The sequence below is a fragment of the Aptenodytes forsteri genome, unplaced genomic scaffold (genome assembly GCF_000699145.1).
Source record: "Aptenodytes forsteri isolate BGI_AS27 unplaced genomic scaffold, ASM69914v1 Scaffold164, whole genome shotgun sequence".
Classification (NCBI taxonomy): Eukaryota; Metazoa; Chordata; class Aves; order Sphenisciformes; family Spheniscidae; genus Aptenodytes; species Aptenodytes forsteri.
In genome coordinates, this window is record NW_008795527.1 from 2787283 (window position 1) to 2801686 (window position 14404).

The 14404-nt window shown below is 36.4% G+C and overlaps 1 protein-coding gene across 1 annotated transcript in view; it reads right to left on the reverse strand.

The window, feature by feature from the left end:
* Positions 1–367: 367 nt before the first annotated feature.
* KLHL7 (kelch like family member 7) overlaps positions 368–14404 on the reverse strand; it is a 27895-nt gene continuing 13858 nt past the window's right edge. Inside the window, exons 5-10 of the mRNA XM_009282050.1 lie at positions 13936–14110; positions 12348–12490; positions 6809–7049; positions 3699–3900; positions 3312–3409; positions 368–1640 (exon numbers count right to left, since the gene is read on the reverse strand). Of these exons, the coding sequence (XP_009280325.1) occupies positions 1357–1640; positions 3312–3409; positions 3699–3900; positions 6809–7049; positions 12348–12490; positions 13936–14110 (1143 nt within the window). The 3' untranslated portion in view covers positions 368–1356. The remainder of the gene's footprint in view (positions 1641–3311; positions 3410–3698; positions 3901–6808; positions 7050–12347; positions 12491–13935; positions 14111–14404) is intronic.

Sequence of the window (14404 nt, forward strand, 5' to 3'; positions counted from 1 at the left end):
TGGAGGATCTTCAGAAATAAAACAGACTAAAAATCCACACCACCAGTGATGCACGAGGTACAGGTAGGCAAGCACCAACTTTTTAAGTTAACTCGATAGTCTCATAGAAACAGATCTGAAAAAATCAGCAAGTTAGAAGAGAGGTGACAAAATTAGGATGAAGATATTAATAAACTAGCATGGGAGCAGGACAGACATACATACATCATTTGTATAGTTTTCCAGAAGTTGGAAGATGTACACAGTATTGACACCAATAGCTTGACAAGCTGAACTTCTACACTGGAAGAAATTTACTATCATGTTGGCTGGAAACATTTATAGAACTATATGCTTATAAACCAGAGATTAATAACCATGTGCAACTTTAGAAGACTTCTATAAAGTATCTTTAATGACTTGGTTCAGGTCATTTAAAAAAAAACAGTCATTTTCAAGAAGAAAATCAATACATTTGTTGTATTGACTTTGCTTTCCCATTCCTATTCCCATCTTTGCTAATGGTTTGGCATCCACAGTATGTACAGTCTGATGCCTGGGAAGATACACTGAAAATGAATCCCAAGTTTCCAACTTGCTAATTATAGTGCACAATTATTGTGGACTTCCCCCACCATCCCCCTACCTCAGTATAATAAAAAAAAAGTCTTTCTGTGAAAGCTCCCCAAAATGCCAAAGATGTCATTAGCAAAGTGTTTCTCTAATCTATATATATGGCCTAACTTTAAAAATTGATATGCAGTCATGCAAATGATGGAAGAAAGTCACTGGAAGAGGGCAGCTATCATAATCTAGAGAGCTGTATAACCTACCCCCATTCACCATGGGGATCTTTATTATACTGCTGTCCTTGGTCTTTCCTGAGGAAAAATCTCCACTGCATCCTAGTAAGATTTCTGCAGGTAGGTATAAATGAGAAAATTTTTTGCTCATATTTCTCATGACCCAAGCTGCATTTACTCACCTTTATTAAATGAAGAATCTCTGCAACTGAGCTTGGTAAAATGTCATTTAACCAGAAATCTTATCTTCATCAAATGCTTTGAGTTCTTCTAAATAATTGGATTGGGTCTATTTTGACAAGGCCACACACAGAGTCCTTTTAAAGGAAGATGCCATACGATCTCAGCTAGGTAAGTGGATTCTCAAAACACATCCCCATCTCTTAAAACAGACAAGAAAATGGGCATGACAAAATCCATGTTATACAGTATGTTGTATATACAAATTTAAAGACTGCATCTCAGGTTTTCCTATTACTCAGTTTAACAAGATTCAGTAAAACATGGAAGCAAAGCACCAACAGCCATCTTTCCCCAAGTCCTTGAAGAATGTCTCAGCATCTCCTACAGGTCTTCAGGTCTCTAAAGTTTCTTCATTTGCCCCACAAGTGTCTACAACACAGATTAAACAACTTGTCACTGGGAAAGCACGGACTTTGGAGTTGGCTATCCACTTGTCTGTTTCAGTATTATATTCAAGAATGTGCCCTAATCGACCAACACCCTGAAAACCAGCCAGGACATAGACTATAGATCCCACAGCAGCACACTTCACTGTTACACCTTTCCATGGCATTGGAGACACCATCTTCCATTCATTCATCTTGATATCATAATATTCTACATTATCAAGGCCACCTACAAAGCAATGAAATAGATAACTGCTTATTACATTATACCGTACGGACTGAACTAGAGCATACAAATGCTTCATTAAACTTAGTCTTTATTTTCAAGGTTTAGATTAAAACATAAAACCTAGAGTAAAAAAAAAAAAAAACCTTGAAAAAAGGCCACAGGTTTCTAAACTAGTGGTTTACCCTTTTATAAATACAGAAACAGAGAAAAGTAAAAAGGAGACTGAAAGTGAGATGTGTTGTAACAAATTTCACATTATATGCTTTCTAGAGATTCTAACACGTTACTTCATGAGCAGAAGAACTAACCGCCAAATTTCTTACGGATTTGTGGCTAGTGACTAAAACTCAGCAATCCACCTGAAACTTCCCTATAGCGAGGGCATTTTATTCTAAAGGGGTCACCAGTACCTTTACCTAAATTGGGTCATTTACTGATAGAGGATGTCTCTCTTCATTATGAAATTAAAATCATTGAAGTTTAAAAGCCTAAGTCCCTTTGAAAAGGGCCAAGGGAATCAAGAGTTATTAGAGAAGGGTAGACTTTGTTTTTTCTTTAGGAAATAGGCTAGTAATTACACTTTACAATATCTACAAACATCCTGTTATCCCTGTTTAACAACTGTAATATGAGTCAGAGTTTTCACTTCCAGTCCTGAATGACTGAGAGATTAAGAAACCTTTATATAAACGTTAAGGGGTACGAATATTTCACCCCAGACATAACTCTTCCCCATTATATTACAATAAGAACAATTAATCAGTCAGGCTACAGAATATGAACAGCAAAATAATACTTTAACTTATTGGTTCAATAGTACACTTTTCTAAAGTGAGCATTCAGTAAATACATTAACATTTTGCAAGATGGCAGCTCTGGCTGTAGCTGATTGATAAAATGTTTGCGCAAAAAATGCATCTACTGGTATTTTTGCATTAGAAATCAATCATGCTGGAATAGTTTTAGTAGCTAATTAAAATACAAGCTATATTCTAAAATAGCATTAACCTGAAATCAAATATTCCAATTACTATAAATAGTGATTACTAAACCTCATAGCTGAAAATTTTTCATTTTGAAAAGCACTTCAGAAACCCTGTGTAATTAAAATTCAGTCCTGGGAAATAAACTATTATTATTCTTCTAGATTTAAAGACAAGGGGATAGGCAGATCATAAATGACCTGCCCATGACAGGAAGTCATATTTCAAAACTAGGGCAGTCGAAAGAGTTCTTGCTTTTTCACCGCTTTAAAATAGCTGACTAGCTTTAAGTCTTTAGACTGAAGTTCCTAAAATAGTGGCTACACCTTTACCTGTCTCTCAAAAGAATGCTAAAACGTCTCAAAATACATAATGAATAACTAAAAAAAAAAGATTATCTTTTCTCAGATGACTGGTTTAGCCATATTAAATACTGCAGAACTGGGCTACAGTATGGGTGCATATCTGAATTTTACAGTACTGTCATTAGTAAAAGTTTGAAAAATAAGATACTGTGAAGTAGGGAGGTGAAAGAAGGAAGGCAACAGTGACGTGACAACAATAGCACGTTTTATGCTACTGCTCAAAGTTTTTCAGCTGAAAAGAGTAGAATGAGTTCTTCGCAAAAGAAAAAAGGCCCCCATGAAACCTTGTGTGACCAGCTAGAGAATTAATAGAATTAAAGTACCTAAGCCATTTTGTCCACCCACAGCAAATATTTTGTCCTTTACAAACACCAGCCCATGATTCTTCCTGGCTTCAATCATTGGACACAGCTCAGTCCACCTGGGGAAAAAGAAAACCAAACAAAACAGGAAAACTCACTATTTAGTTACCAGAAAATGAGTATAAAATATGTAAATAAAACCTAGCATTAGGAAAATGAAATACAGAAGAAAGCTGCTGAAGAAAAACTGCCTTTGAAGTAAAACTACAAATAACTGATTTATTACTGCTTAACTCGGGAAAATTCCTTACCACATACAATTCTTCCTATTCATCTGTACTTCAGTTATTTACAGAGTGAGCAAAGCCACAAGTCACCGAAAATAATCAAAATTGATACAATACTTACGTTTCAGTGGCTGGATCATAAACTTCACAGGAATTTAGGACTCTTCCAGAAACATTGTTTCCCAAGCTTCCTCCACATACATAAATGAGACCATTCGCCTCTACCATTCCATGGCTGCATCGCTGAGTCAGCATGCTGGGCTTTGTGTGCCAGCTTTCTGTTCTTGTGTCATAGCATTCAAATAAATACAGTGCAGAATTTCCTTAAAAAAATAGAAACCCACCAAAGCGGCATTAATTTTTATGGTTGTCTTTCAAGAGAAGAGTCTAACAGTAATTATCAAATTGATGCTTTATTTGTTAGCTGATAAGGGAAACCTGCTTTCCCACCTCCACAAGCAGAACTAACCAACTTGAAACTTGGGACTATTCAGAGAGTACATACTTGTAATTCTTTTGACTCTTTTGTTCCAAAATATGCAAGTAAGTTTATAAAATTGCTATTTGTGTTTAAAAACAAAAACAAATGAGGATATTCTATTTTTTTTTAGGGGGGGAATAAACACTGAACAGAGATGTATATATTACCAATCATATTGTCATCATCTCATGCTACTCTCACTACTTGGAAATATATTGAACTTTCAGATGTGAAGATGAAACCAGCTTTGCAAACTTAGTACAGATTCACATGAGTCTTGTCTTTTCTCTCTAAGCAATGCGACTTGCCCAATTCCCAGAATACTTGTTGCCTTTGGAATTAGACAGCTTGATTATGTTATAACATACCCCTGAATTATTAGCAACCGCAAGACAGCTACCCCTCACCATTTTACTTTTTTCCTGGGGACTGGCAGATACTTATTTTCTGGAAGTGCAAGGTCTGTGTACGCCTTCCTCAAGGGCTAATAAAACTATTATTGAAGTCAAAAGCAGTTTTTCTAATGAAGATAGATAGGAGCTTAAAGACTTGTGCTCAGGTAACTAGCTGAACCATAGCCAAAGCAGAGAAGGCTGGATACAACTTTCTCAGAAAAGACCCAGGATACTTCTCCCCTTTGTTTCAATAGATATATTCACTTAAAACAGTTAAAGGTGCCTTTTCCTGTGCCTCTTTTTCCTTGGCTTTCTACTACTAAAAATTAAGTGTGTCGCACTAGCAGCACTCACTACCAGCTGGGGATTTGAACCCTCAAAACAGTGCTACGTTTCCAGACCCAAAATACAGGAGCAGACTTCTATAAACTGTGTGTTTGTTTACTCCTACCATGTAATTCTCAATATCACGAAGAACTGTATAGTGAGACATTTTTTTTCCTTGATGTAAATACACATCCTTATTGCTTTGAAGTTGTAGAAATTCTCATCCATGGGAAATACCGCAGAACTGTCTTTAATGTCTTTTTTAAAAAAGGTAAAAGCTTCCATTTTCAGTATGCTGTCAGTATAATGTTAAATATTTTTCCTGCACCTAAATATAGTGGAAGAATTTAGTATGTTTAGATTTCAAACTCTGCTAGCCATCGCAAATAAAACAGCACTCCCATCAATTCAAAAAGGGGAAAACGAGCCCTGTTTTCTGTAATGGACTGGCACAGTAATTTGTTTTCCAAACTCTTCAATCAATGCAAAAAGCATGCAATTTGCAGATTTCTCTACAGCTAAACACACTGCAGCATTTTCTCTGATTAACGGTTTCACATAATTGCCTGCTCCAAATTAGAAAATACTAGATTCAGGATAGACTTTTCCAAACAAGCAGTGTTCACTGGATTCCAAAGAAGAAAAAAGTACAGGCAAAAGAAACTCCCTTATTAATTTTCAGCTTTTACTATTCTGTCTTGAATAATATTTATGGAAAGCAGAGTGAAACTGTGCAGTAATGTGAGGGTAGATTTAAATGAAAACTCCTAAATTAAAATTTCAATTACAGTTGTATTAACTAATTACAATGTATTAGAAAATAAACTATACAATCAAAGTTTGTATCATACTCCCTTCATGAACTGACATATGGGAAACTAGGAAGATTTGCGAGATGTTCCAAGTTTCCCAATGCAGCCTTAGTTAAGCCTATTTCAAGTAATGGGAAAGGTGCTATTTCACATTTACCACACTAGGTGGCGGCTAGGAACTGCCTAATCTGCTGCTACATTAGACCTCTTAAAATATTTCAGAAGTCAGGCAACATTACCTAAATGTCACAACTTCCCATGAAGTGACTTATCAATGTTAAGCACCGATTATGACCTTTTTTTCTCTGCTCACCTCCCTCTGCAGCAAGGCAGAACTCAAAAGGATCTACTAGAAAATTTCTCTCTGGCTGTAGGGTTTTCTTTTTCTTTTCCCCCTTTCTTTTTTTTCTTTTCCCCAGAACACAGCTTTTTTTAAAGCTCTATATTTTTTATGGATATAGCATACCTACATTCCAACTTTTGGTTTGCTGACGATGTATTGGATTTAGAAAAAATAAGTTTTAAAATGTTGCTGTAACACGTCACCCACTAGGTTTCTTGGGGAGAGAAACCCCAAAGGTCTTAATTTTTTTTACGATGATGAGTAATAACATCTAAAGAAAGTAGTTTACTGAAGCAAACCAACAGAATAACAAACTAACAGAAGATAACTTCTGTCATTTGACAGAAAAATTGGACAAATTCTTTCACAGGGCCAGGTATGATTTCACCACCAAAAGCAAGAGTTTCAAAAGCTTTTTTTCACCCTTTTTTTTTCCCCCTTAAAAAAACCTCATTAGGCCCAACATGTTGTATACAAGGAATGCCATTGTCAAAACACAGCTATTCTGGCCATGCATCGCAGAAAATTTTAAACCACACTGAGTTCTGTGATTTATAGAAGCTAGCTAAGAGCAGAGCGGGACTCGCAAAATAGATTTGCTTGTCCCTAGTTGACTCTTAAGAGTTGCAGTGTACGTTATACTCTAGTCAATGTAAATATTCGTCATTTCAATCAGTGAAACCATTTTAAAAACACAACAGATTGTTGGATTGTGGGGAGGATAAAATCCTAAATATGGGAAAATAAACTCATTAGGCTAACATGGCAACGTGCAGTTTCTTTTCAACAGAGTCATGCAAAAACCAGAAAAATTTCCAGGTATGTTTGTTTGTGCTTTTTTTTGGTTTGTTTTAAAGATTTTTAGTGTCTTACCCACTTCTGAACCACCAGATGTATAAATTTTGCCCTCAGCAGCACAGGCTGCAAGGCTATCTCGAGGTGTTGGAGGTCCTAGCTTGGAATACCAGCTATCCTTCACCACATTGTAGCAGTCCATTCGCTTTATAGGGAAGAGCTGGGAACCACCCAAAATATAAACTACGTTGTCCCAGAAGACACAAGCTGCATCCCTGCGCTTTTCAAAGGGACATCGGATGTCTGTCCAGCTGTAATCCTGCATTACAAAGAACAGGTAATGTCTAATAGATTATAACACTTACCTGCACAGCGAGTGTTTTTCAAACAGAGCTTTTCATAGAGATTTAGATATGGTCAGTTTTAAAGTTCCTTTTCAAAACAAACATGAATACTGTTTATTGAAGAATACTCCTCAGGCGTACTCTTGAAAAATTCTCTTAGACACAGACATAGTTAGCTGCAATGAACCATGACATTATGAATTTCTATTTCCTCATTCCCTGTGTGCACCCAGTACAGCCTTCCTGAAAAACAGATATTTTTTTTTTCCAACAGAATTGACCTCCTGCTGCTATCATGTCAGAAACAATACATGTGATCAATAAAGTAGGATTGCATTTTCTTTTATAGGAATGGAAAAAGACATCTTACATATAGTAACAGATTCTTTCTAAAAAAAAAAAAAAATACACAATGTACCAAACAAAGGCGATGGAAAAGGAGAAGATAATATCCAAATTGACAAGCAACTCAGTTAAAAAGCTCTGATACATACTTTATTACCATGACAACTAGAAGCTTATTTACAGAATTTACAGAACACAAATGATCTATAGCTATCCACAATTGATAGCATGAGAAATAGGGTAATGCTCCATCACAAATACTAGCAGTCATGTTGCCTAGAAACTGATTTTGCATGGATTGGCAAAATCAGCGAGTATCAAATATGGGCAGTAACACTACCCAAAGCCTTGAGAACACCAAACTCAGCAACTGATGGCAGACCAGGATAGCATACAGCACAAGAAACACTTCTTGAGTAATAGCATCTCACATATTCCATGAGCATAGCTTGTGTCCTATACTGAACAGGAAAGTATGGGACCTTAACTCTTATCTGTGCTGCCTCAGGATGGTCTAGCTCAACCTGCTGAATGACCTTCATTGTAATGGTTCACACAAGACATTACATCATTACATTTTCTTAGCAAGGACATACTTCAAACACCTTGGTCAATGAGGAAGAACAGCGACTCCTACATGGGGGTTCAAAGAAAGAGAGGCAGAGCATGTTATAGTCCAAAACATCTTACAATCTTTTCTTGTAGCATCCCCCATATCAAGAAGAGCTGGCAGGTGCATGTGGCCCTTTATGGTGAGAAACAGGTCCTGGGGCATCCTAGAAAGGAAAGCCATACTACAGCATGGCAAAATAAATAGCTGCATAAATCTTAAGAAAATGTCTTAGTGCATTGTGCAAGATCAACATATTTTCTAGTTCAAACTTCCGGCAATTTTACAAAAAATCCTGTTTTTTTCCTTTACTGTTACAAAGGGCTGTGATCTGACCCACTTTTATGGCTTCAGTTCATAGCTACCATTTCATCCACACCTTTATCAAATGAAAAGCCATAACCTGAGCATACTCAGCAGTATCCTCCTCTTTCAGCAGGAGGCAGTTTAGGTCATTCTCTTGTAATGCTCTTCAGCGTTAACCTGCACCACGTAGAACTGATTTAAATTTATGCATTTTACGCATTTAAGAATTATGCACAAGAGTTGCTTTATGCCACAGTGAAGATCCACACAGCCCTGGGCAGTGGCAAGCCTCATCTTTGGGGGGCTGAGTAGGGAAAGAAAGACCAAGATAGGTATATGGTGACATTTTCCCTGCTGATCTTTGTTTTCAACAAATTGTGATGCAGGACACCAGAGGCAGAAGCTGTACCTTTGTATTTAGTAGTTTTTGAAAGGCTTTTTTCGCCTTCAGGAACTTATTTAATCACTTATTAAAACTACTATCTGAACTAGCAGCCACAAGACCCTGTGACAAGAATGGCACATGTAATTACGGGCCATGTGAAGAAGCACCTCCTTTTGTTTAAGACTTTTCCCTCATTTTCAGTTGATACATCCTCTTCCAAGTTTGTCAGGGAAAACAGCAGACATGCCTAATATGAACAACCTCCCCACTAATAGCTTATTGACTACAGCTCTATCTCCTCATAAAAGGTATACTGGTTCCCTTAATCATCAAGAAATAGCGTTGCCGGGCATGTTACTTTTTACTTGTCATTGCTGGATTTTGCACTGTTGAAAAGTTAAAACTTCCAGCCATTTCTGATCACTAGAGACAGCAATTTCAAAACAATAAGCATATTGCTGCCTCAAAATCCCATAAAGTCATGTGTAAATTTTTATCAAGAATTCATAAAACAAAACAAAATGTATTTTATTCCCAACCTGGACAAAAAAAAAAGCCTTTTTTAAATATTCTGTGGAAAATTCAACAAGAAAATGCTTCCCACCACTGTTAATAGGACATCTAGGATTTCTAGTAGTATTCTGAAAGCAAACATCTCTATTAAATATAGTGCCAGATTGCTCCACAAGTTTTATGCCCGTCTGCATCTGTCCTGTTGCATCATTTCGCTCTCTTGATGAAGTACATGCATCAATAGAAATATCAGTTACAGTGCAACAAAGACAACAAATAGAGACTTAAAGTAATACTGCTAACAGTCTCAACAAATAACACACAGTATCCAATCCATTCTTATTTAAAGAACCCTTTTTGACAACAAGGAAATGAAGATCAGCATTAGAGACTAATTTTGTGTGCAAAGCAATCAGTGAAAATTAAAATTTTTTGCACTAGTTTTATAGTGTTAGAATTATTGACATTTATATCACAACTGAGAAAATATTTTCAGGAAAAACATAACCTTTGTTTTGAACTGTTTCTTTAGCTGACATAAGAATTCAATTAAATTACTGAATTTAATTAAAATCAAAAGTGAAAGGACTAGGTCACTATTCAATCAGTTCAACAGACAAAATTTTCTTTCCCAAGGTCCTAACCTTGCAAAAGTACATACGCAACCTTAATTCTCTGCTTTGTGACACTCCCATCATCTTTTGATGAGACTAATTAAAGTGCGTTAAATGCAATATAATCTTTGCAGCATTGGAGCCTTACATCCCACACTTATTTTGCATGCACACGATGCTAATTCAACAGGGGTTCTGGATCCTTGGTTTGTTGAATTTAAGAAGCTACTGTCACAGTTAATTAAAGATCAAACTCAGATACTCATCAAGCAAAACATCCAGAAAATGACCTTTAAATAGCTTAGAGTTGGAAACGAAGTAAGTAAAAGCTATTCAACAAGACATGACAGGCTAGCTAAGAATACCCAAGAAAGCATATAAGCACTAGGAAAACATTCAAGGAAGACATGCTTGTTAGAATCAAGATCTCCGATTACCCACTTTTTTCCTTTTCCTTCCCTGCCCCGCCCCCCCCTTAAACCACATGCAAGGCCATAAAGCTTGATCAAGAGGCAGTTCTGCAAAATTTCTTCCAAACACAATTCTTTTTTGGTGTTATGCCTGGACAAATAGTCTATGAAAAAAATAAGCTATTTTATCCTATGCTTTATGTAGACTTATATAGATAAGACTTTTTGTCCACAGAACAGATCTCTCTGTAATATTATAGTTTAGGTCTGACTGAAGATCACCTAACTACATACATAATTTTCCTTTTAGCTGTAAGTCTTTGCCTGTCACTCCCACTCAGCATGCACTGAGATTATCATTTTTCAAACAAGATTAAGTTTTCAGAAAATACATGGTGACAACTGTGGGGGGTTATATTAGTTTATAAAGAGTGATGAAGCAACAACCCCCATCTTTGGAGTTCTGACCACCACTGACATTAGGCACTTGTGGAATTTAACCTATCAGTTAGGTAAAGTTGGTAAAGAGACCACATGCACGCTATGCTGATAATAATACCATTGCCAATTAATGACTGGGACAATAAGTCTCAAAGCTAGTTTCCATCCTGCCTAAAATTAGCTTTGTTTCAACATAAGTAATTGAAGATTAAGAGAAAGAAACTTTCATCTGATTGCCTTTTAATAAAAGAAAGGTCAGAGCATACTGGGTAAATTACAACTTGTTAAAATGCCAAAAAACAAGTAACTGTTTGAAAAGGATGAATGCCCTGATCAAAGGCTTCCCCAACTCAGACCTTGGAAAGGAAAGAATTATCTGCTCTGTTCCCCTCACCTCCTTGCCCCCAGCTGGAGTACTCCTTATCTTACTTGAGTATGTGTATGAAGGAAAAAGGTGGTCATTATTTAGGAATTTGGAATTCCCAATAAAAATACATATTAAATATCTCGCAAACTAAGTCAGCAAAGCTGGTAGGTTTTTCCCCCCCAGACCTGAGTGGTGCTCAAAGAAGGTGGCTTCAATTTTATCTTACATAAGGGAATGTGAATGATGAGTTCAAAACACATCCCAAGGGCTCATTCATTCTGAATTAGATTTGACAGGGCTCACATTGACTATAAAGTTCACACAGATAACACACAACTCTGAAATTATAACAAGCATTTAATATGCTAAGTTAGAACAACCAGAATTTCTGCAACAAAATATTACATGTATGTAATCTCATAACTTAGAGAGCCCTGATGTTTATGTAGCAACTTTTTTTCTGTATTACTGCATGTGCTTGCCTGGTAAAACAGAGTATAGATAATCCTTCTGCATGCAGCTGATGTTTCTAGACCATCTCTCATCTAGTCTGCATAGCTGAAATATACACCATTCCTGTGGCTTGATTTTATTCAGGAAACATGGAAACAAATTTCAGGCAAAGCTTGCTTGCTTGCTCTAAATTGGCCATCTCTAAGTTTTTTGTTGTAGAAACTCACTCTTTTCCACCTGTGTAATACTTGGCTCCCAATTCTTCTCCTTACTTACTCTTAAGAACAAACAAAATTGTGAACCATTGGGATTTAGAAGTGGTTACATATTTATTATAAATGCACTGAAAAACCACCTTGCACTCTAAAACTGTGTTCTACACTAACATATGAGCCGATAATTTAACTTGTGCTAAAAAGAAATTGCTTTGAGTTATTCTCTGAACACATATGTGCATGCACATGCATACAGACTTTCATATATTCCTAACAGATTGCTTGATGTTTCGGTGACCTTTTATTTATTTCCAGCTGTGGGATGCACATACCAATCAATTCTCAGCTCAGGTGGATTTATCAGAACTCCATATCTAATGTTGCCAATAAGCAAACACATAATCATTCTATTCAAAATGAAGTATTACAACTAGGTACACAGATTTGAAAATACCTAATTAACCATACTCTTCCAACTGTATACCCAAGAGGCAGGGAATACATCCTTCCTAATACTGTTTTGTAGATAATTTTGTCTTAGTTAATATCATCAGCAAATAAAACACGTAAAATTACAAACAGTGAATCTTAATGCATTCTGAGGTAACGATTACCTTTGGATTAAAATATCTGCAGGACTGGGGCTGTGAGCCTCCAAACAAAGCAATGCGATAATCATGTTTTTTTCTTCTTGGCCGTGTACCTTCCACTAACTCTTCTCTGTCTTCTGGGGAAAGTAGATGGTATCGCATCCCACCTGAAAGGAAGACAACAACTGTTGCAGATCCAGTGTAGCTCATACATGGAAAGGGATGTTTCAGAGGCAAAGATGGGGGGAGAGAGGGAAGGAAGGGAAACAGGGGAAACCAAGTTTCTACATTACACCTATACAGCTTTGACTTAAAAGGGAAGAATGCACAGCAGCACACGAGGATGGGAGCATACATCCAGATTTATACCCTATTTCAAATTGCCTGCTCCATTTGAAAACAGGACATGGATATGGACTTGCGTTATATACCAATTTATCGATCATCTCATTTAGCCAATATTAACAAGCAACTAAGTTTGTTGCACTGGAACAGTCAAAAGGAAGCAAACCCAAAGAAAAGGACCGGCAGAACTTGGAGCCTAAAGAGGACAATACTAACATTAAAAGAAGGGACTTGAATGCAATGAGGAGTCAACCATGCCTGTCATACCACCCCCCAATTTCTGATTAATAAGGAAGGCATCTCTAGCATATTGTACCTCATGAAAACCCCTCACTTTTGTTCTTAGCTTGACAATGCAAAATATTAGTTACGATTGGTATAAGAAAATAAGCATTCTCCTAAGAAACATTCCAAAGAACGCAAAAATATTAGTGACATTACAAGCCACTAAAGCCAGGCAAAAATCCTTATTTCTTAAACAATGCACCCAACTCCGTGTCACACAAGTATGACTGAGATGTCGATGGTCAGCAAATACTTACCAATATATAGGTTAATTTGAATCTTGCTCTTTGACTGAAGGAACACAGTTGCATACTGTTTTTTACATCTACACTAAAATGAAGCCAACTAGTTAACCACTACCAAAATTAAAAAATTTCCTTCCAGAATATTCATCAACATCTAGGCTTTTCTTTCTTACATGATAAAATTTCACAAATGGTGTCTAAAAACAAAAGTGAAGCTTGTTCCCTATCTCATCTGCACCTTGAGAATTCAACTGTCTGTAGGCTCAACGGTCAGTATATATTAGAGATGAAAATAGCGCAACATATGCTTAACATTCTAATTTGCTTAGGGAAGCTTTATAATTTTCAAAATTTTACATAAAATATTTCTTTTATTAAATCACCTATGAACATGAACAATATTGAAGTTACTAGCCTGTCCCAGAGGCACACTAACACTTCCAATTACCCTAATGACTCATTGATAAAATCTCCATTCCATTACTTATCATGGAGTTCACGTATTTGCTGGGAGAAAAGAAATGAAAGTCACACTCTGTTACATAAGCTGGGGTTTATTTACATGATAATCTGCTAATCCAACTTCAGCTAAACGCAGCATCCTAAGGGGAATACAGTCAGATGAATTTACTGTGAAAATGTTGTCAGAGCATTTTAAAGCAAACAATTTTCAAAAATTCCTCAGCATTTTTTTAATTATACAGAACATTAAAGATTTCTGCTAGAGGTCAACTTACTGATCACCATTTTAAGGCATTCTGGGTTATCCTGAATAAGTGGTTCAGCCTGAACTGTTTTACTTAAGAAGTTCTTTGATATAAGAGGAAATCGGACTTTAGCAAGAATATCAACCATGTACGGCTGGCGATTTGGCTCATCATACTTCAGCCATCTGACTGCTGCATCATAAACCTTAAATAAGAGAGAAGGAAAGAAAAGGATAAGGTACATCACCACACAGTAAGGCAAATAACGAAAGCTTAATGCTCCAAATTCATTCTTCTGCCTGTTGGAGGTTAACTTATACTAACAGTTTAGTATGTGGGGATCCATCACCATCTTCCAAAAAAACAAAACAAAACAAAAACCCCAAAAAACACCACAACAAAACAACCAACCAAACACCAAAAAAGACAATGCTCAGACATGAAAACAAACACACAACCACAGAATAAAACCCATCTACAAACTTAAAAAAAAAAAAAA